The 24,447-nt window shown below is 35.1% G+C and overlaps 1 protein-coding gene across 1 annotated transcript in view; it reads right to left on the reverse strand.

Annotated features, from left to right (window-relative positions):
- Window positions 1-14,232: 14,232 nt before the first annotated feature.
- LOC150083066 (uncharacterized) overlaps window positions 14,233-24,447 on the reverse strand; it is a 57,387-nt gene continuing 47,172 nt past the window's right edge. Inside the window, exon 3 of the mRNA XM_090377006.1 lies at window positions 14,233-15,225. Coding sequence (XP_090233132.1) covers window positions 14,980-15,225 — 246 coding nt within the window. The 3' untranslated portion in view covers window positions 14,233-14,979. The remainder of the gene's footprint in view (window positions 15,226-24,447) is intronic.

The following is a 24,447-nucleotide window of genomic DNA, read 5'->3' on the forward strand; positions in this document are numbered from 1 at the left end:
GAAATCCTTTTAATTTGTAGTATTTTGTACAAGCACTTGAGAGATTACAAATTATGATCAGTATTATTAGAATATACAATTAAGAAAATTGTAAACTGTTATTAAATTTTATTGTATTTACAAGAAATAAAAATAAATTTTGACTTAAAATTAGCAGAAAAACCCAGGCATGGGAGCCCTGGTAGTGATGCACACAAGGGACTGTTTGCCACTTGGCTAAACTGTCCCTTGTTACTGCACTTAAGATTTTATCCTATCATGCCAATTACTACATAAAACACAATTTTAAGGTTTCAAGAAGAATTAAATAGTCTACAAATGAAAATTATAACATCTAATGAATAAAGATGATTTTTTTTTATTTTTTAACCCTTGCTGAAAACTTAAATACATGCTTTTAAATATTCATTTCTTTTTAGGAATGGAAAATACTTCCCACTAATAATTTGTGTAGTTCCTTTTAAAAGCATGGATGTTGCTGAAAGTAAATTTCTGCACACTTCTCATTTTGAATTAATGCCATCAGCAATGATGCTTACTCAATCCATTCAAATCCCTGACAGGTCAGTTCCGGGTCTTTTTCATTTTCTACTAATGTGCGGCACAATAATCTGCTATCCATATTTAAAAAAAACTTCTCAGCCCATCTGTCTAATTTTTGAATATTTTGCTGCAGTAGCATACCCTGATTACTATTCGAAAAACTCTCTTCTCACCACTCAAGTTAACTATCCCTTTAACCATAGCTGGCATTTACTCTTTATTCCACACTGCTCCAATTTGTGTAACAACAGTATCAAAAGCTTTTCTGAAAAAAAAATTGCTCTCATGACAAATTTTCTGTTTATACTCTGGGACAACCATACAGTCCAAGTGGACAGAAATAATGGAATACCTGCTTGGATAAGGGCAGTCACAGGGCAAGGCATTGAGTTCACTAGTTTATAAAAGCATTCCACAGATATTTCCATCCATGCTTGCTGCACCGCTGTCCATAATTTCATTGCATTTCTGGGTGGAGGACTAGAACTGGTGACTAGAACATGGTTCACGGCACATTGTCTTGCTGGAAGAGTTCGTTTCACTTTGGGTGCACAATGGTTCGACATGACAGGTGCATAGCTTCATGCGGTTTCCACCAGATGCACACCCTCCCGTCCACCCAACTGACTGGAAACGAGACTCCTCAGACCGGTCTCCAAGGTCCAGTGCTGATGTTTTTTCGCCCAGTTGAGGCTTAGAGTCCTTTGTTGTGGTGTTAGCAATGGAACTGGTGGGTCAGCAGCTAATGATGGTCTTGTTGAAGACGTTTTTGGCACCTCCCTCATTGAAGTCTGCGGTGATTTGTGCCACTGCCACTCTCCAGTTGGCTGAAACAGTGCGTCAACAGCCACGTTCATCCACCACCCACAGCACAGTCCATGATGATGTTCTGGAAATGGTGTATTCCTGATACTGCCAATAGTACAATTTCTGTACGACCTCTACTATGATAAAGTGACCCATGTGTCAGGCACCCACTACCATCCCTCTTTCGAAGTCAGTTAACTCATGACGTTTATCCATACTGACATTGAATTACCATTTGCGTGATGCAGTGCACCTATAGACCTAGCGAGAGGGGTGACAGCGTAGTGTTGCCCAGGAACCACGTATCCCATGAATTCTGTCCTTGCAGAGAATATGAGAAATAGCACCATATTTGGCAGTCACTCAGAGCACATTGTACCTTCCCACAGCTTGTATTAGCCTCTTTAACCATTATTTTTCATGGAATGGAAGTCAAGCAAACACCCTGAATCCTCTTAGGATTATGACTGAAAGCTAGCCTACCTCATTTAACCTCCCTTGATATAGTTGAATATCTCCAACAATTTGTTCCCCTTTCCCTCACTTATTAGACAAATCATTTAGCTTCCTATTAAGATTTGATAAATACACGTCTAACCATGTGTAAATGTAGACACAAAATACCTATTCAGTATGTCAGCAACCATTTATACTGATGGACCAATATGATTCACACCTTTGTTGATTTTCTTTCTTCTAAGCTCCTTAATTACACACTAGTTTATATCTACTGTTGGGTTCTGTATAATTTGTTATCAGTTTTAAGTTGGTATAAAATGCCTAATAGCTGCTACAATTACTTAACTGAATGTGTTCCAGTAAGAATTTGCTGTTTAAAAACTGAGACCATCTGCACAAAAGCTCTACCCTCGACAGCAGTTACATATTTAAGTAAATTTACTGTTAAAAATTAAACAATAATGCATGAAAAAAACTTTTTTTTTTTTTTTTTTTGCTCATCTATAAAAATCATGTTTACAGTGAGAAGCACAGATAAAAGTAAGGCGCCTCACTTTTTTTAATGAAACCCCAAGCATGTATTATCATCTGGATGAGATGAAAATAGTTGTTGACTTTGAATTTCTGTGGATTGTAATTATCAGGAAATATGGATGGAGGTTGTAAAAACTGAAATTGAAGAAAAGTAGGGTCTGTGATTTTGAAGTTGGACAATAAAAGGATATTTGACTGGCTTGGAAGAGAGAGTGAGAATTATAAAAGCCTATTCAGAAGAACAGTGCCCATGGAAGTATCTATAGAAAAGACATGCAGCAGAATGAGAACAGCTATGAAACAGAGAGATCTTGTTAAAGACAAGTCAATGGAAAAAGAATCATTTTTGCAAGATATAACAGAGGACTAAGTTATCTTTGCCCACTGTAGGTTAGCATTTAAGAAGTTGAAATGCAATGTGCTATCACCAGCAAAACTATGACTAGCATTTCCACCCACTGGGAAAAAACTGAACCTTCAGGAGCATCTGATTAGCAAAAAAGTTAGAAGACAGCCATCACTGAGAAAACTAGATACCAAGGCACACCATAAAATAAAAAAATATTTAAAAGACCTTTATGCCAGACATGATCCCTTTGAAATGTCAAGTGCAACTGCTTGAGTTTCATCAAACCTTTCCACTAAATTTTCCATAGATGGGTAACATAAGCCAATAGATCGACAGTGACTGAATCCTTACTGGCAATCATTGATCAAGTGGAAGGTCCTTTACAACCCTGCACATACATGCTACACTATTTGGTTTGAGTTCCTGCACTGAATTTCAACAGTTTCAGATCACAGATCTTTTATCAATACTGGAACGTTGGATGGTCAACACAAATTTATGAATTGTGTAGATATAGCAATGGTCAGGTAAGCCCGAGCATTGCTTGGTTATTATTACCACTGATTTTGAGGAAGGCAGACCTATGACCTGTGAAGAAATCAGCAACAAATCTGGAGTACTAGGCACGCTGAATTTGAACTGATGTGTTACAAAATCCACTGTCAAGTGAACAAAGTATGAGGAAATTATGATGCAGATAATCGCACATCTGACAAGGTGAAGTTTTTAAAAAGCATCATTGACGAAACAAATAGGCATCATTTACTGTTAATCAGAGCCACTTGAGGATTGGAAGATGGTGTGCTTGCACTCCATGACTGCTTTATATCACACAGTCTGCACACCTTGTTTTCACCAACAAGTGGGAAACACTACCTCCCCCCCATAGTGCTGATATGAGTCCTTGTAATTATGATTTATTCCCCCAACCTCAAGGATTATGTCAACAAATATTTTTCTTTAGAAACACTGAATGCAGCCAGGATCCAATGCATCAGATAGCTAAAAATTACCCAAAAGTTGGAAGTCACTACATTTCGTTTTTCATGTTATTTTAATAAATTCTGCTTCTCTGAATTACATTTGAGATAACCCTTGTACGCCAAATTATTAAATCAGGTGAACTTTCTGATTCTACCTTGCATTTATATATATACACACACATGCCCAGCAACCATCCCACCTGGCTGTGCAAGTCAAAGTGATAAAGTAATAGATATCGGGCATAATAAAGATATCACAGAGTTTCAAAAGGGCATGTTGTGGGAGCTTGTGCAATGGGTTCTTCCATATCTGAAACAGCACCACAGTGGTTAAGGTGCACAAAGAATGGTGTCAAACCACCTTCCATCAACAAAACTAAAGGATTACACAAGATGGGTGTTTGTGGTGAGCAAAAGATATAGCTCAATGGCAGGTCACTGTGATGTCACACAGTGACATGCAAGAACAATATCCCAAATTATGATGCACCGCACACTCAGACATATGGGGTTCCACAGCAGGCAGTCTTTTCTCACTGCTGATCATCATCAACGGCAAATGCTGTGGTGGTTGGATGAGTCCAAATATCTGGTGCAACATGCTGACATGTGTGGCACAAGCAACAGGAGTCCATGGAGCCATTGTGAATGGTACCCACTGTCCTTGCAGGTGGTGGTGTGGTTGCTTAATATGGGTCATGTTTTGCTGGCAAGAACTAGGACCCTTAGGTGAGGTCGACAGCAGCTATTAGGAGGCCACATGTGCTGCCTTCCCCCCCCCCAGATAGAGACAGGATTTTCTAAGAAGGTGATGCACTGTACACAAGTGGTTCAAAGAACACAGTGAAGATACCACCCATGATTGGCCTCAATCCAATTGAACACCTGTGGGATGTTTTGGAATAAGGGAATTTAAGCATATGGGCACCTAACTGTCATCTATTCCAACACTGGAAAGCCTTGCAGTCACATTGGATGTCTTCAGACATCAAGTTCGTGCCTAGTGAATATTGGCTGTTGCATTGTGATGTCAGGCTGTCGCAATGACCTGCTGTTGAGCCCATACAGTAGGCAGCTACAATTCAGTGATCACTGAGTGCATATAGGTCTTTGCACCCTTTCTCATTTAGTAGATTACTTCTCTGTGCATAGGCATATAATATTTACTTTAGCAGTTAAGTTAATTTAAAACACCTTAATTTCTAATGGGCCATGTTGCTGACTAATGAACTAGATCCCAAAAATTTTTGTAAACAGTGGCAGTCCTTGGGAAGGTTATTTTACCACTGTTTCATTTCTTGTTAAAGATGCACATTGATCAACACAGAAAACAGGACTGCAGTTAGACAAATCCGTTCTCCTCTCATTCTATATACTAAATATGTTAAGTGATTGTTTTGTATCAGAGTTAGCATTAAAAGAGGCTTATGATGCAAGCATCAGCCAAAAAAAAAAAAAAAAAAACCTTCCCATTTCACCCATCCATTTAAAACAAATGTTTGTCTAGTTCTGCCTTGAACTTAAGTTGTTGACCTCCACTACAACAGATGGAAGTTTGTTTCAACTATCCACTGGTTAAAGGCAAATTTCTGAGCAAGAATCACATCAGCTTTGAACGTGCTCAAACTCTAGGCCTTGTTTGGTTTTTAGGAGCATTAGCAATTAAGGCCATTTTGCTCCGGGATATGCGGTGGTCATTCTCTGACCTTTCCGCATCCTCTGTATTTGGTGACGGGCTCGAACCCCGGTCTAATCAAGAAGCGTATACTATGCACTGCTGCTGGCTACAGAGGTGCCTTCTAGGCCTTATACACCTCAATTAACCTTGCAGGTGCCTAGTTTCCAGACACTGCAATTTGCACACTTAAGTCTTTCTTGATAACAGTAACCCTTTGTTTCAATCTCATTGCCCTTCTCTGTACTTGTTCCAGCAGCTCTACATCCTTTCCCAAATGAGGCCTCCAGACCATTAATCAAGGTACTGCTTACAGGTCTGATCACTGCATTATACAAGGGGGAAATCAACTCCTTATCCCTGCATACACTTATTACAAATCCGTTGAACCAAATGACTATTCTTGTTGCCGTGCAGCCGCTAGGCTTGTCTAGTGAAAATTCATGCAGTTACATCGAATTCTTATTTAGCTTACTTAATATTAATAACTGGACAATACTTATACGTTAATTTAATACCCTTTGCATACTACGAAAAAGAGTAAAATGTATTATTTTCATCAAGAGTGGGAACTAGAATACTTTTTTGTAATGATAAAAGAAAAATGTTTGATTTGCAATGCTTCCATGGCTGTACCCAAAAAAGAAAATTTAGAAAGGCACTTTCACCGCACTCCTGGTAAATACCAATCGGATTTTCCACCCAACCTTAGAAAAAAAGAACTTAAATCCAGATTCGCACAACAAAATTTCTTCGTTACACCTAATTTAAAATCTAAAGCAGTAACTGCAGCATCATTTAAAGTGAGTCGTCATCTTGCAAAAAATGCAAACCATTTTCTGATGGTCAATTCACCAAAGACTTTTAGAAATAACAGATTTATCTTTTTGAAAATTTTAAGATCAAAAATGAAATTAAAAGTGCTCTTCAATATCTGCAATTATCTCGAAATACTGTGATGCAACGCTTCATAAAAATGTGAGCGAACAATCCATGTTCATATTGCTAATTGTGTGTCCTTTACAACTGGATGAATCCACAGATGTCAGTGATACAGCCCAATTGCTGGTTTTTGTTCGTATAGTTTTCAATGTTTCTGCCTCTAGAGAAGAACTGCTGGGTATGGTTTCGTTAAAAGAAAGAACTAGAGGTCTTGATATATTTAACACATTCAAAAATATTATTGAAAAAATTTTATTACCACTATTTAAGCTTGTATCAATAACAACAGATGGAGCTAAAGCAATGACAAGGCATCTTAACAGATTCATCGCATTGTGCCAAAAGGATGACAAGTTACCACTGTATAATTCACCAAAAAGTTAGCCAGCAAAAGATTAAATACTAGAAGTGTTATGGACATAGCTTTCAAAATCGTGAATTCCATCTCTTCAAAGGAGACTTTAAAATGCAACTCGATGACAATGAATCAGATCTGACATTACAGACAGACAGATGTGATGTGGCTGAGTAAGTTTCTACAGTTTTGAAATTTGTTGATCAAAGGGTAGATGGATACAGTGTGGTTGTGTGAGCTGGCATTTTTGCCACATTTTACCAGTAAATTAAGTGATTGGAATTACAAGGGAAGAAAAAAAAAAAAGATTATTTTGCAAATATGCCCTGTTTCTGAAATTGTGGATGATTTTGAAACCAGATTGTGATTTTAAAACAAATGAAGACATTGTTCAATATATTTCTTATCCATTTAATGTTGAATTAGTTGCAAAACAAATTGCAGGAAAAAAAAAAATCTGCTGAGCTTTTGCACATGGAGAAAATATTACTTGAAAATGAAATTATTACATTGCAAGCGATATCTTCCTAAAAGACTTTTGGAAATATGTTTGTCGAGAAAAGTACTCAAATGTAAAAAAAAAAAAAACAGTAAACTTTTAATTTCATGTTTTGGTTCCACATATCTATGTGAATCGGCCTTTTCATATTTGAAACAAACAAAGAAGAAGAATTGCTCTACTCTTATGGACTTACATGCAGAAGATTCTTTACGGTTGGCCTTATCACAGTATATTCCCGATTTTGAAAGCTTGGCAGATGACATTAAGACACAAACTTCACATAAATTAAAAATTTTAATTCTGAATCTTATTTAATTTTAAAATTTATAAACAACATTTTTCAATGTGTTGATTAACCATGTGCAAGAGACTGTAGATCGCAGCACAATTTGAAGAAAAAAAGTCAATCGCATCACAAATTAAGTTGGCCACCCCTGCTATCATTGACAATACACCATGAGCTGTACTGCACAATTACAGATTCTTTTCATTCTCCACTACCCTGAGTGTAGTACCACCCAGTTGGTATGTTTCTCTGGTATATGCTGCACATGGCACTTTAAACTTCAGTTGCCACCTCTCAGCCCATCTGCTCAACTTTTCCAGATCCTATTGCAGTAGTGTATTGTTATTAACAACCCTGCAAACACTGACATTTATCCTGATAAATCTTCATCAATGTCATTCCTAAATACAGAAAACAACAATGGGCTGAACCCTGGAGGACTCCACTAACAGTGTCTTCTCCTACTCAACCATCCTTTTATCCATTATAGCAATTTGCCCTTAAAGTCATACTGCTCCAATTTGTACAGTAGTCTTCCATGTGAACAGTATCAAAAACTACTAAAATCCAAGTATATAATATCAACATTAGTTTAAGCATAACAATAAACTGCAACCTTTCTCCTCAGTAAAATTCACTTTTTTTTGTCAATGATTTAATTGATGTCATCCATATCCACAACTATGTAATATCCTCTCAACAAATTCTTTCAAGGACTTTCATCACCCGGGATGAGAAGTCCATACAGTTCTCAGAAAATTCCAGTATCAGGATTTTTCAAAATCTCTCAGTGATACAGAATGTGTTTTTTATTCTTGTCAAAAAGAACAATCTATTTCTGGGTTAAATATGAAAAATTTGGTCTCTGCTGTGAATGAATTTAAAGCTTGTACTGTAGCATGACTAAATAGGTCAGTCACAACTAACATTATTTAGCATTTGAGTTCGAACCATGCTCAATTCAAATGCATGTGCTGCTGTACTTTGGGTTGAGGACAATGAGAATGCTACCATCAGTACTTTAAAGTACTATTTCTTTTAATAAAGATTCTTGTTTTTGTAATTAATGATTAATCATACACATGATGTTTCTTTTGTAACAAAAAAAAAAAATAGTAACTCTTAGAATATTAAAATAAGGTTTACCGTATTTTATAATGACATGCACAAGTTTTTGTTATGCCACATGATTCTAGAACATCTAAGTTTTTTTGGATTCTTAAAATTTGACATCTACATTAATGCCTTTTCTTCCTAAACTTCATTTTGAATTATCAGCAAGTGGAGATTAACATGACTAGAACAGTATAATGGTTGTTAATCATATATAAAAAGAAAGAATTCCTTTGAGTATTATTAGTTGTGCACAACTGTAGCTTTACATCATAGCATTAGTCATCACACATATTTCTAACTTGATATCTCCTTTATTGTATCAGTTGTCTTTTAAAAAGTTATGCAATACATTATAAAAATTGTTTAATTACTATTTGTACATAATTTAAATAAACAAGTAATCAGCTTTGTGTAATAGAATAAAAAAAAAAAAAAAGATCTGAGTCCAATATTTTCATTGATAATTATACAACCAAAAAATACAAAATGGCTGTGTAGGGGGGATATTACTGATAAGTAACTTTGTACTTATTAGTAGTGCAACATAAATCAACTTGTAATAGTTGATAGAAAAATACCTTCCATAAAACTTGGCATCTTTTTTTTCTCCAATGCTATAAAATATGGATTTAATACACAAAAAATCAGAACACTTATTAGCCCATCCAAAAATGTAGATTTCTTAAAATTTGCTTGCACATACACATTTCAGGAAAAAAAAAAAAGGAACTAATTCTGAACCATCCCATTAAAAACAGCAATCAAAAGCATGAATAAAGCACTATTATAAAATCAATTAAAAGGAAAAACATACACACAGAAGATGTTTCATATGTGCAAAAAATTCTGGGCTGTATTCTAGGATCCAAAATAAGAATGCACCTGAACACTTAGGAGCTATGGAATTTTGAATAATTAAAAAAATTCTCATCAATATGATGAGAATTTTTTTAATTATCGGCTGTGTGTAAGAAAATAAACAGACATACTTAGAGAAATGTCTGTTTATTTTTTACCATCCAAAACTCTATATCCATTTTGGAAATTTGAAACACCCTCTGTCTGCATAATGGGAAAAGAATAACTTGGTGGTCACAGTATACTTGCCTTTTATTTATCAAAGTAATAAAACTACTCATGAAGTATTTATGTTATTTCATACTGTAAACTTCCTAACAAAAATGGACTTTTGTAACAATTTCAACTGTGCTAAAGTACATGTAGTGTTCAAACACTGGAATAAGATTCAGTCAGCCTCAGGTGGTGCAAAAGTTCTCTAATTACACTAATGCATGGTAAAGTGGTACCCCTAATTCAACTGTATTAGAAGAACCAAATATATTTAAATTAAATAACATGTAACTTATGCTTTAAAAAGATCCAACCACCTTTTCAAAATCTCTGACCCAATCCTAAAAATTTTCACATAAAGTACACATTTTAAGATTACACTGTAAACCGTTTACTTTTATACAGTTGAAATTCTGGTTAAGGACTTTATCAACAACAGATCTTCCCCATTACAGAAGACTACTGTTACTTATTTTCAGTTGAGTATCAACCACTCAGACAGCACTGTTAGGTACCCAGAGATAAGGGGTGACAATCCAGTTGTGACTTATTTACACACTATGAAGAGATACCAAAGAAAAATTGAAACAGTATTAATCTAAGAAATACACCTTTTGACATCACCTCTATACCTCTCTCTAGATAGCTTCTAAACAATCTTAGTACTCAATTGAAAATAAGTAACAAATTTGTTGCAATAAAGATTCTCTCTCTAGTTTTCTCTAATGGGGAAGTATAAGAAGAGCAACTCATTAAGAAGGACGTTACAATAATGATGCCAATGTACAAACTTAAGTTTGCCTAAACAATTTTGACTGCGTAGCAATGATGCAAATGCGCTAACCAATGTCAGAGTTAAAGGCTTTATGCCCTAAAGCATTACACTGTAACTAAAATTTTAATTTGTTAAAATGTTACTTATTTCAGAAAAAAATTAATGCAGGAACTGTTTACTTTTATAGAGTTGAAATTCTGATTAAGGACTATCAACAACAGAATTTAATACAGAGGCTGGAAAATCTTTAAACAGAAATAAAACTATAATTACCTTAACAATACCAGAAATCCCATTACTTGCTTGATTTCGTAATTAAGTAACTGACACTCTTTTTAAAATAGCTCATGTGATTGATATAGTTTAAAACATTATGATAAATGATACAGGTATTATTTTGTTTAAGGTACATTCAACCTCAAAATGGAAATTTAATTTTTTATATACCATACAACAAAAATGTAGAGCCCAAACAGATTTCTTAAACCTGAAGAATTCTCCATATAGATTTTCAATGTATGAACAAGAATATTTTTTTCACCACTCAAAGTAAATACTACGTTTTATGAACTCACAACTTGCTTGCCACCAAATGTAAGATGGGTTCATGTAGTACAGAAGCAAGCCACAATTACCGAATTTATTGCTAAAGCACTTAATGGGCTTACACAGAGTTTATAAACAGCTCAACTCTCAATGATTTACCACACAGAATTAAACTATACTGAAAAAAAAAAAACAAACAGAACATGTTGGTTTTATTTCTATAATGCAGAATATGTTATCAGTAAAAATAATGGAAGGAGAAACTTGCAACCAAGAAGCATGGCAAATCAAATTATAAACAGTTTTTTTTTTTAATGGAATATCCAAGCAATTTTGTCATTAATCACTTGGCATTTTCATTTTGCTTGAGTTTCTCATTTCCAACAGCCAAAGGGAATGTTATATATTCACTGTCTAGGATTCCCCTACAACCTGCCGATTAGCATCTCTACAGAGCCAGAAAAACCTGCCTAGAATTTACTGGCTGGCTCCATCAATTTTTATTTTTTTTTAAATAATTCTATAACTGGCATACTTTGTTTTAAAATAGATATACTTGTAATAGTGTCAATCTCATGACTATTTTTAAAACAGCTCATGGTTTGTATAAAAAAGTTACCCACTGGTTTAAAACTGTGGTATAATGATACAAATAAAAAAAAAAAAACATCACATTCATCTCAAAATGGAATGAAAAAACGAGCACTTCAGCTTGCATTGTGCATAACCTGCCTTTAATTCCTTAAAGAATTACAGATTATTTTCAGATGTTTCATGGTACTTCCTGTACCATTTCTTCAGTGACAGTACAGACAGCATAAATGGTAAATTATAGTGACTTCATTTTTTCGTAAAAGAATAAGAGAAGTTTATCTCAATATGATACTCTCCAGAAATTAAAACGAATATAACATTATGGTAAAAAATTAAATTGAGTACAATTAAAAAATCTAAAATATTACATTACAGTAAAAAATAAATTGAAAACATCAACTGATTCAAATTAAAATTGTTTTCAACTTATTTTTACTGTAATGTTATATTTGTTTTAATTTCTGGATCATATTGAGGTAAACCTCTCTTATACTTTTACAAATATTGAGATTAACATAGAATGTATTGAGCGTGATCGCTCTGGTTTATACTATCAAAGTGACTTCATTTATACAGAGTTAATCTGATTAAAAATTTCTTAATTGTTAATATTTAGCCTTTAGTAATTATATGTATAATAGATCCTGTGCTTCTTTCTTGATGTAGCTGCACACCATACCAGTAAAAGAATATTTTAAGATCCATATATCAGTTTTATTACTTTTTTTTTTCCTATACCATTGTACAACCCAAAAAAAATTGGGTTTTAACAGGCCAGCCCTTAAAAAATTACAGTAAATAAAATAAAAGAGGGAAAATGCATACCACTGTATATATCCCCAAGAATTCCAGGATTAAGCTTGTGGATGTGTTTCCCACACCATTTGTATCAGTGGCAGCTATCCCTTGACAAGTTTAACCATATAAATTTTTTTTTTTTTAATCATTCTTCATTTCTTTGTAGCATTCATTACTTCTCCCTTTTCTCTCAGAAGCTATTTAAATGATTTACTAAAAGCAGTATCCAACCCCAGGGGCTCACATCTGGTGAGTAGAAAACACACCCAGGGTCCTGAGCTGGATATCATCATTCTTCTTTTTCTTGATGATTCCCCTTCTACTTCTGACTCTCTCTCTCTCTCTCTCTCTCTCTCTCTCATTCAGAAATTTATTTATTTTTTGGCTGGTGCAGCATAAGCCTCAGGCTTCCTTGCACCATGTGGCTAATAATAAGGCTGCAACTTCTTAATGAGACCAGGTATGCCTGCCACTTTCTGTTCTGAGCTATGAAGGAGTTTGCCATTAAAAATGAAGTTACCCACCCTTTTTTTTTCATTAGTCTTAACTATTACTCTTTTGGAAAGGCTCATTTAGGATAGATTTTCTATCCCTTCCTCCCCCTGTCCCATCCCCTTGGAATAAGATCTTGTCCATGTTTCTGAAGTGGAGGAGTGACTTTTCATATTTTTATTTACAAAAAAAAGACTAAACGGAGGTGCAGGGTTCCCCCCCCCTGGAAAATACAGTCACATATCAGTGGATAGCTTCCAGTTATCTGTTTTAAGCTTTAAGTTATGCACCGCAACTGAAAAAGAAGTAGCAGATGTACCTAATACATCTTAAATTGAAACTTTCGAGATACTGGTGATGAATTCACCAACTATTAATAAATTTGAAATTTATTTCGCGTGTGTGCTTTTGTAAAGTAAAAAATAGTCTATCCCACACGTAACCTATGAGATTCCTCCTGAAAATACAATACACTGCTCACACAATGAATTTATTTACTTATCTCAGAATAAAGTAGTGTGAGTCATAAAAGTTTACATTATTCCTACAGATTTATATCTTTACAGTAATTCAACATAATGACCATGTTATCTGATTTAAAAATTCTAAAATGTGCAATAAAAAATATAGCACTGTGTGACAATACATATAAAGTATATTCTGATTGGATTAGACCTAATAACAGCTATAGTTATTTACAAAAACAATTTCAGCTCATCAGCAAATTATTAGACGCCCAAATTGAGGCATCTTTAATTAATATTTTGAACTACAAGAAATAAGTATGACAGTGTGCTGCTTCACACAAAAAACAAATAATTCCTATATACACCAGTATTCCAACTTCATATAAAAAAAACAGATGCCAAATAACTCGCAATACACTTCATTTAAAAATATGAACTACAGACGTGGAACACTAAATTATCAGTAATACAGTCAGTAAAAGTTTCTAATCCATAAATTTTAAGCCATTCCAACACATACACTACTTAAGTACTGTACAAAGCTTAGATTTCAACAAACCTATCTTTATTTCAACAATCATATTTTTGGAAAAAAACAAGGCAGGAAAATATAAAATGTTATTCTTAATTCTGACAGTATATTATAAAATAAGATCAAAACATCATTATCAGAAACAACAACCTTGTTATCAAAAAAAATAATAAAATAAATAATAAAATCCCAACTGAAACTCCATTTTAAGTTTCTGTAGCAAAACTGTTTTTCAATGCACGTAGCGCCATAAAGAATTTCTTTTTCCAACTAAAAAATAATTAATAGAGATAGATTGAAAGTGAATATCATACTGGAGAAACACTAAAATTCAAGCTTAGGTTATGAAACATAATTGTTCTGTTTTTGGCATTTCAAAAACAGTGCCAGCTACAGGGTTAATTCTAGATCATTCAGATAGTTAAAACTGGTCCAGAAAATAACTTTCAAAAGATCAATACAAAAAATTCTTATTTCTATCTCATCTTTATAAATTTACTTCACTACATGAAGAAAGTTTATAAAGCTTAAGTTTAGAACCTTTACCTATACTGTAAAAGCCCAGCTATCTGGTATCCATCCAACATATTACATAAACATTTGTACCAGCAACTTTCAGTAACAAAGGGACTATGAATTAAACATTAAATATAACCAATAATGTTTAAGAAAACACGTTGATAGAGGGCTGGCAAGTATAGTGTTTACATTAAAAGTGACCACCAAAAGGCACCAGGTCTGTCTACCACCATTCAAATATCAGTTATTTGAGCAAGTGTATACATCATATCTTTAAATCCATACATCCATTCAATATGGTATCCACAGAAGTTCAAAAGTTGATGATAAACCTCTGTGTTTGTGGTAACCTCAAAACAAACTGGATATTTGTAGACTAGAAACAAGTTAAAATCATAAGAGTTGTTCAACAATTTATGATGTGAAAACAGCCATTATTTTAAAATTAAGACAAAAAAATAAACTATAGTGTATGCATTGGTACAATTACAAAGTTTAACTTCTCATTACAGAATTTCACTGTTTTGTGTAGGCTCCTATAAGAGTAATGCACATGCAACTGGCATCCCCACGGATGCTGGATAGCTGGGCTTATACTGTAATTACTTTCAAGTTATCAAATTCAGTATATTCATCAGGGATTTTTGCTTACTACTAGTTCTTGAAATCCCGTACTATCATCAAACTCTCGAGTGAATGTCAAATCAGGACAACTGCCAATTACAATTTCAGCTGTCATGAAAACAGTAAGGTCACCTGTCAGATGCCCACCAATTACTTGACCCTCCTTATTTCCTAACGAAACTTGTAAGTGTCCTCTTTCACCAGATAACGTTCCACTTAAGGATAAAATCTCAAAATACTCTTTGAAATGTCTTTCCTAAAGAGACAAAGGGGAAATATATATTTGCAAAATTTAAATAACCTCAATATACATGTCTCACACACACACAATATTAATTTGGTATGTTTTCTTTAGAGAGAGATTCAATTCCTTTCAACTAATTTTTAGATTTCAGAAAAGCTTTTGATACTGTCACATATAAAAGACTACCTGTACAAACTGAAGTAGTCTGGCATTAAAGGCAAGTTATTTTAATGGATAAAGAAATCGTTGAGCAGGAGAGAACACAGTCAACAGGCATTAGTCTTCTTGAACTAATGTTAATAGTGAGTCCACCAGGGTTCAGTGCTGGGCCGATTATTATTTTCTATATTCATTGATCTGGGTAGTAACTGTGCAGTCAGATATGACATTCTCTGAGAAATGCTAGGACAGCTCATGGGCAATGATATACAAGAATATTGCCAGCAGGGATAAGAAGGTGATCATACCATTGTATAAAGCAATGGTTAAGCCACATCTTCAGTACTGCATACAGGTTTGGGAGCCTCACTTTAGGAAGTGATGCGGATCTGCTGGAATGAATGCAGAGAATTAGTTGGGGTTTTTTTTTTTTTTTTTTTAGGAGCATTAGCAACTAAGGCCATATTGCTCCGTGGATATGCAGTGGTCATTCCCTGACCTTTCTGCATCCTCCGTGTTTGGTGGTCACGGGCTCGAACCCCGGTCTAATCAAGAAGCGTGTGCTATGCACTACTGCTCCGGCCCACCTGGCTACGGAGGTGCCGAGTGCAGAGAAGAGCAACAAGTGGGGGATAAAAACAGTGCTCTTACCAAGAAAAGTTTCAGTTCTGCAAATTGCAGTCTCTGAGCCTAGGCACCTGACTAGGATATCTGATTGAGGTGTTTAAGGCTTTGAATGCACTGAGCAAGCGCAATGCTGATGGGATTCTTGCTCAGATTGGGGATATGCTTTTGGATAGATGTGCAAGTTTTGCCTAACATTCTTTGTTATACTGAGCATTTATGTAGAAACTATTATAATAGTGTTCACACTCCACTTGCCATATGTCTGTCTCAAAGTATAAACTAAAAAACTTTTTTTTTTTTTTTTTTTGTTTATGCTTTTGCCAGAACACTGTTTATATAAGGCAAAACTGTTGAAAGAAGATAGCAACTCACCTATAAAAACTGGCATTATGCTCTTGAAAAAAAAAAAAATAAATAAATAAAATAAAATATATATATATATTGTGGAATGAACATACCAGGCAGAACTGTATTGTAAGAACCACAACATTCCAATATCACAATTATTAGGTCTAAAACACTCTTACTCACATTTTTGTTTTTAAATGTATCCATCCCTGTATAAACGGGTCTCTCCTTTTAACATGTGAAGACCATGCTAAGAAAAATTCTACTCCATGCATAGTCTCTCTTGTGCCACTGATTACCAAGACTCATGTATATGCCTTCCCATTGTGTCTGGGCAGAATTGCAGACACTTTCAAATTTAATCCTAACTCATGACTTTTTCTCATTGCCCTGTACTTTTTAAGTAAATCCTCACATCTCCTACTTGTAATATCATTAGCACCAGTATATTATAACAATGTTACTTTTGTGCTCTTAAAAGATAGCTGCTGTACATCAACTTTTGCCCCAGGCAGGCCCTGGTCCTTTTTATGAAGATTATTCTTCATTTCCCTAGAGTCGCCAAGAACAGTTCTGTGGCTGCAGAAGATAGCTTTTCTTGGCAACTATTGTCAGGGAGGTATCCTCCTTGATTTTGATTCAAAATTGATTAAAAATAATGAGGATTGCCTGACAGGCAATCCTCATTATTTTTAATCAATTTTGAATCAAAATCTGAAACAGAAAATTTAATTTTTTTCTACCTGCCCAAATGTGGTCAAATTTTTACTGTAATAGTTTCTGCAATATTTTTACAATTTTGGTGCAGAAATTGTATGCAAGAACCTGTCAGATGACTTGCCCATCTTTGCTTTTTTGCTCATAGAGTGACATGGAACTGGACAAGCACTGATGCTTTGTTTCAACTTTCCCACAGATACAGATTAAAACCTTTGATGAAGAGAATATTCCACCAAGAACACAGAATATCAATTGTCTCAACTCCAATAACCAATGAAGCCTTTCTAACGAAATGGTAGAATAGTTAGCTGATGAAAATTGACCCAAAGCATTAAAACTGCTTTTTGGAATGCCTTCTCCAAAATGGCATGTAGTAAAGTTCCATAGATTAATCTATTGCATTCCTTTGTGGGGGTAAGGGAGAGAAGTCAAAAAGGACTGTAGATTTCAAAAAGGAAAACAGAAAAATTAGTAGGTCAGACGCATAAAAACTTAGGAAATAATGAGAAAATAAATGGAAGAAATAGATCAATATTTTTCACTTGGAAATCAGGACATGTGACTGTGCCCATCCTCTTATTTCGGGTCCCGAATAAACCAAACAATGTTTGTTATAATTCGTGGGAACAATGTTATAAAATACTAATACTAAGTGCCTTTGTCTTATAGTAAATCATTCAATTTACTGTTATATTCAGATTATTCACAAGCACTACCAAATCTCCTTTATCTACCTTTTCGATCACTAATTAATATTTTCAACTAATATAAATTCATCCTTGGTCAGATTCAAGGTTATTTTTGATTAAAAAAAAATTTTTTTTTTACGAAAATCTAAAAAAAAACGAGTTGGGTTTCAACCTATACTAAATAGCACAGTGCATGGGTTGAAGGTTGAGAAGATAAAAAATTGTTGACATCAGATTTGAACTTCTGTAGATTGCAATTTTCATGGAATACATATGTTGTTATTTGGTTTTTAGGAGCATTAGCAGCTCTGGGGATATGCGGTGGTCATTCCCTGACCTTTCCGCATCCTCCGTATTTGGTGGCTCATGGGCTCGAACCCCGGTCTAATCAAGAAGCGTGTGCTACGCACTGCTGCTCCTGCCCATCTGGCTACGGAGGCACCAGAACACATATGAAGGAAGAACAGAAGTTGAAAGAATAAATGAGGAAGAAGAAAAGTTGGTTCTATGAGTCTGAAGGTGGACAGTAAAAGGATGTTGACTGATTGCGGCATGAGTTTGGACAGCTAAGAGAGCAGGAATTGCAGAAGCCAATTCAGAAGAACAGTACCACAGAAGTATCTATAGAAAACGCATGCAGCAGAAACAGAATATGAGACAGAGTATCAGAGAGGTGGTAAAAAAAAAAAAAAAATTTATGCTGAGGGAAATGGACCATAATCTGGGTTGGCAGATCGACCGTATTCAGCAGTCAGGGGCTTTAACCCCGGTCTACTCAAAGAGCGTATGCTACTGCACTCCCGCTCCTGACCACTCGGATACGAGAGAGATGAATCATTAACTGCCCTCTTTTGAATGGAATCTAGTAGCCTGAGAAAGGTTTTGGGGCACCGCCTCAGATGTGAGACCAGTATTCCATAGTAGGGCAGATTTGCGATTTGTACAGAGTGAACAGCTGTTTGGAAGAAAAGTAACACTGAGAGCAAAAGAGAAAACCAAGTTTTTTAGATGCAGAAGAAGCAACATTTGTAATGTGCTTGTGCCAAGATAGATGAGAAGTCACGGTAATCCCTAATACAGATATATGATCTTGTCTAGAAATCGAAGTGTCATTGAAGGTAATCATAGAAGCAGAAGAATCCTTTTTTGAGATATAACACAGGATTGAATTTCAAATAAATTGCAATCAATTAAGTCATCTTTGCCCCACTGGAGAATTGTCTGGAGATAAGCATTTAAAGAATTCAGAGGGCTAATTGAGAAGTTGAAGCTGTTGGTGCATGGCAAGGTTTCTCAAACTAGAAGGTAGAATGCAATATGCTATAATCAGCAAAACTATGGATAGGATTTCCAGTCAATGGAAGATCATTAATATACAAGAGGAAAAGAGTGGAAATAAGAACCGAACCATTGGAAATACCAGCATTAGAGAAAATGTAGAAGACAGAGCATCTACCATCACCCTCAGTAAGCAGTCAGAGAGAAAACTGGATACCCAATCACAAAAAACAGTTGGCAAACCATAAGGTGGAAGCTTATTTAGAAGACCTATATGCCAAACACGATCAAAAGCTTTTGAAATGTCAATAGCAACTGTCTGAGCTTCACCAAATTTTCGAATTTGTCCACAGATGGGTAACATAAGCCAGAATATCACCAGTGGATCGACACTGACGGAATCCATAATGGCGATTGTTGATCAGATGGAAGATTTCTAGATAGTTTAACAAATGGCAGTTAATGGATTTCTCCCCCTTTTTAGGAACTCGCTGAATATGAGCAAATTTTCAAGCAGAAGGAAAAACACCTTTGAAATAAGAGAGTGAAAAAAAATAAGGACCTGGAGCTTTCTTATCATCAAGATTGTTCAAAATCCTTCTTATATCCTTTTGACGGAAGACCACAGAAGGCATTGAATGGAGCATGTTAGGAATGGTGGGAGGTGTTTTACCAAGATCATTAATACAGGAGTTGGAAGAAAATGGGATGCTAGCAGGTCAGCTTTATCCTTGGCTGAAGTGACAACATAACCACCTGGTCTTGACAGAGATAAGAATAGAGATGGGCAAAAGTTGCAGCCAATAGTTTTGACAAAAGACCAGAATGCTCAACTACTATCTGCACAAGAAGCAAATTTTCTGCTCTAAACATGTTGAAAATCTAGTCTGGACTGATTAATAAATGCTTTACAATTGTCGCGAGTTTGGGGTAGGCAGAAAATGAACCTGGAGATTTGGATAAAAGCCAATAACAATATGCAATATTCTTATCTTGAACAGCCTTAGCACACTTGTTGGAAAACCAAGGTTTAGATAAAGGATAAGGTTTTAAGGTGGAGTGTGGAATAAAGGATTTCATCACTACAAGAATAATTTCACTGACACGATCTGAGCAAACATTGATATCAGAAGATATGAAACAGTTATCCAAGGAAAAGAAAAAAAAAAAAAAAAATCTCGCAGATCATCCTACTTTGCATTCTTGTATTGCCAAACAGCAAGAGGTTGGCATGAGAAAACGGCTTAATTGGAGAAGAGACCATCACTAAGTTGTGATCTGAGGTGCCTAGAGGACTACTCACCACAACTGTGTACTTAGAAGGGTTGTTTGTGAGAAAAACATCAAGCGTGTTGGCTGTGTGGATAAAGTTGTCTGGTATTCTGGTAGGTAAATGAACAATCTGTGCAAGGTAATTGCAAATGCCTCAGCGTCTCAACCAGCCGTGTTAGTGTAACTAGAAAATGGAACCCAACTGGAGTTGTGAACATTAAAATCACCGAGGAAAAATTACCTCACCATCAAGAAAGCTGGGCTGGAGAAAGTCAAGTTTCAAAGAGTCAGTCAAGCTGGGAGAATGAGGTAGAGAGATTTTAAGCTAGAGAAGATCAAAAAGAGGAGATTCCAAATTTACTAAGTCTGTTATCAGAACACACATATGCACAAGTACCACCTTTGAAGTGGAAGGAATTGTACAGCAAATAATTAGGACAACACACACACACATATATATATGTGCGACAAGCTCCACTGTTAAAAAGAAATACTAATAATACATCTATTCTACAAAGTTCACATTATTTTGATGAAAAAAAAACCTACAACTATTTTTATTGGTTAAAACCAAAAGAATTTTCGATCTTAAAAATTATAAAATAGCTAATGCTATTTCTTCTTACTGAATTTTTATACAGTTAGGACTATTCTCTCCTATCTTTTATGTGGCTAGCATGATCTAAGATGCTTACTTAATTCAATGGTCTTAATGCTCACAGCATAACAAACCTTGCCTTCAAAACAAGTGGTCACAGTGCCCTAACAATGAGAATCAGTAATGCAAAACTGATTGTGAAGGCAAAGTTGGTTGTTCTGCTGCAAGCATTAAGACCTCTGCATTAACTAGGCATGTGTTAAATGCCAAAGTAATTAAGGTCACGAGGTGTCAGTATATTATGTATGTATGTATGTTTGCTTGATTGATTGATTGATCAATTTGGTTTTTAATGGGGTATTGGCAGCTAAGGCCATAATGAGCTAAGTCAAGTGTACGTATGTAACTGCTTGCATATAAGAAATTAGAGAAATTTCTTAACAGCTTTTGGCCTGATCACAGTTGTTTTTTTTTAAAACAATTGCATTTATCCCAGTTCATTTTATAACATAGCTTCCAAAAGAAAAATTTCCCTGCAGCTTTGTTATCAAGAAAATTTTCATCAATGCAACATTCTGTAATGACAAAAACTTCAAAAAATCATCCCTTATGAGCAATGCATTTTATTTTTCTTTTGTATGCAAAGTTAAAAGGGTGCTCTTACAAAGAAGGCTTCAGTTTTTCAAACTGCAGCATATGGAGACTAGGCACCCGTGAGGGGATCTAATGAGGTGTTTAAGGCTTTGATTGGATTGAATAAGCTTAATGCTGATGAAATCTTTTCTCTTGCTCAGACTGCACATGGGTGAAGGGCAGAAGTTCAAACTGAGGGAGAATGGTTTCAGGATAGATGTGCAGAAATTTGCCTTCAGCCAGTGGGTAGTTGGTTGTTGGAACAATCTCCCATCTGGTGTTGTTGAGGTGGGTATTTTGAATGAATTCAAGTAAAAACTAGACAACCTCTTACATGGGAAGTGTTGGCCTTTTTTTCTTTTATATCTACCATAGGCTTTTGTCGCTTGATAATTTATATGTACCCCATACATTTTTGTCAGGTGAACTAATGAGTCTCTGCCACGAGTCTCATTAGTTCACCTGACATTACATTCATTTAGGCCTAAACCTTGAACAGTATTTCTTAATTGGTATGAAAAGCCTAGTAGCTTCCAAGATTAATTCCTTGAATGCTTCCCATTTAGAATTTGCTGTTGGTAACATCATTAGTTGGTCCCACTGTATAGAATTTAAAAACTGTCTGAGACCACTGTGGTCACCTTGATGAAAGCAAAAACCCTTCCCTTCACCCCTATTGGTAGTTACATCTTTAAGTAAATCCCACATCAGTACACTGATCACTGCCACCTAGTAGTTCCTTTATCTGCAAATTCTTAATGCATGAATAATCAATGCTGATAATCAGATCAAGAGTATTACTCCCTCTCGTTGCCTCTTGAACATGCTGCTGTAGAAAACAATCATCCAATAAATTCCAAAAATCTTGTTAGTGTGCTAGTGACCAACCCACAAGTCTGAGAAGTTAAAAACTTTCCCATTATAAGACAATTTGATTTACTGGTTCACTCTGTTTCTCTGTTCATTGTACTCATCAGAGTAATTAAGCCTATAACACATGTCTACACCCATTTTTGCTTTCCCTTGCTTATGTCGCATCAAACTGACTCAACATTGCACTGTCCACTGGATACACTTACAATACTTTTCAATAGTGTTCTAGATACACTGTACAACAGTGTTCTACATACTGTACAATAGTGTTCTACATTTCCATCAGATGCTGTAGTTCAAAACTTTGCTCAGTTTTTTTTTTTTTCCCTCCATAATAGCACCAGAAGGTTGGTGTTCATATATAGAAGATAAATATGAGCATTTCTGATAAACTGAAGTTTCAAGGTTTGAAAATTTTAAGCTTTTATGCTACACAACTGATAAGTGCAATAAAATAACCATGAATGCATTTATACTGCAGTCACAGAATAGATTTATTAAAAGTCAGTCTTGTCTGACCAACCTGACTGGATACTACAAAACAATGACAAAGGAACAGGATGCAAAAAAATAATTCTGCCATTATACACTTAAATTTCAGAAAAGCTTTTAATACTATTGCACAAAAAAAGTTGCACAAATTGGAACAGTGTGGTATTAAGGGCAAGTTACTGCTATAAATAAAGGAATGACTGAGTGGGAGATGATAAAGAGTTGTTATCAATGGGCAATGCATTTCTTGGACATATATTATTAGTGAAGTCCCCAGGACTCTGTGTTGGACCAGTTGTTTTCAATGTTTAAGAATATTGATGAAAGCAGTTCAAGACTAATGTCTAAATCTGCAGATGATATGAAGGTTGGCAAGGTTGTTAATGGCAGTAATTAGGGTATGCTACTGCAGCAAGCTCTAGACAAATTAAAAGAATTGGCTGAGAAGCTGCAACTGAAGAATAACATTGACAAATGCAAGGTACTTCACATGGTTAGCAGTAATCTCTGATTAACATAACTGTGAGGTACCACATTCAGGGTAGTGGAGAATGAAGATCTGGAAGTAATTGTGCAGTCATATTAGAAGTTCTCAGAGCAGTATAGACAGGCTGTCAGGACAGCCCATGGGCTTTTGCCGATTATATAAAGAAATTTTGCCAACAGGGATAAGGAGGGGTGATTATCCCATTGTAAGCAAAAATAAGGCAAAGGCCACATCTTGAATACTGCATACAGGTTTGGAGGCTTCATCTACAGAAGGATGTGGATCTGTTGGAGTGGGTGCAGAGAAGAGCAACAAGATTAGTGATAGGAATAAAAGGGTGTTCTTACCAAGAAAGTCTACAATTTGGCAAACTACGGCATCTTGAGATTAGATATCTGCAAGGAAATCTGAGAGAGGTGTTTAACACTCTAAATAGATTGAGTAAGCTCAATGCCAATGGAATCCTTCCTCTTGCTCTATGCACATGAGATGGCAAAATTCAAACTGAGGAAGGCTGCAGGCTAGATGTGCAGAAATTTGTCTTCAGCCAGTGGGGAGTTTATTATTGAAACAAACTTCCATCTAGTGTTGTAGAAGTAGGTCGCTTGAATTAATTGAAGGAAGAACTACAACTGTTTTAGGAGATGGACAAGTAATGCAGGAAGTATTGTGTTGTTTTTTTGGACTGATGCTATAAGCTTACTTGCATCATTTGCCACTAAAATCAAAGTTTTTTGTATAAATATATTAATAGTGCTGTCATTTAATAATTATAATGATGAATTTTAAAAAATAAAAAAAATAATAATAAAAAGAGAAATGTGCAAATGCGACAATACAGTGAAATGTCAGTCTGACAAATTCATGTCAACCAACAAAATATATTCATTATAATGAATTTTTAACTTTCTTTGCAGTGAAATGCAGTAAGAAAAAAAAAATACATATTACAAAATAATCATAACAAAACTTTCTTAATAAATAAAAAATGTTTTTTTGCACTAATTTTTAGCGAAGCAAAAACTTATTAATTCTATTTAGAAAAAAAGAAAGACAAA

Source organism: Mastigoproctus giganteus, chromosome 7 (assembly GCF_048544385.1).
Source record: "Mastigoproctus giganteus isolate SK-2022 chromosome 7, ASM4854438v1, whole genome shotgun sequence".
NCBI classification, from domain to species: Eukaryota; Metazoa; Arthropoda; class Arachnida; order Uropygi; family Thelyphonidae; genus Mastigoproctus; species Mastigoproctus giganteus.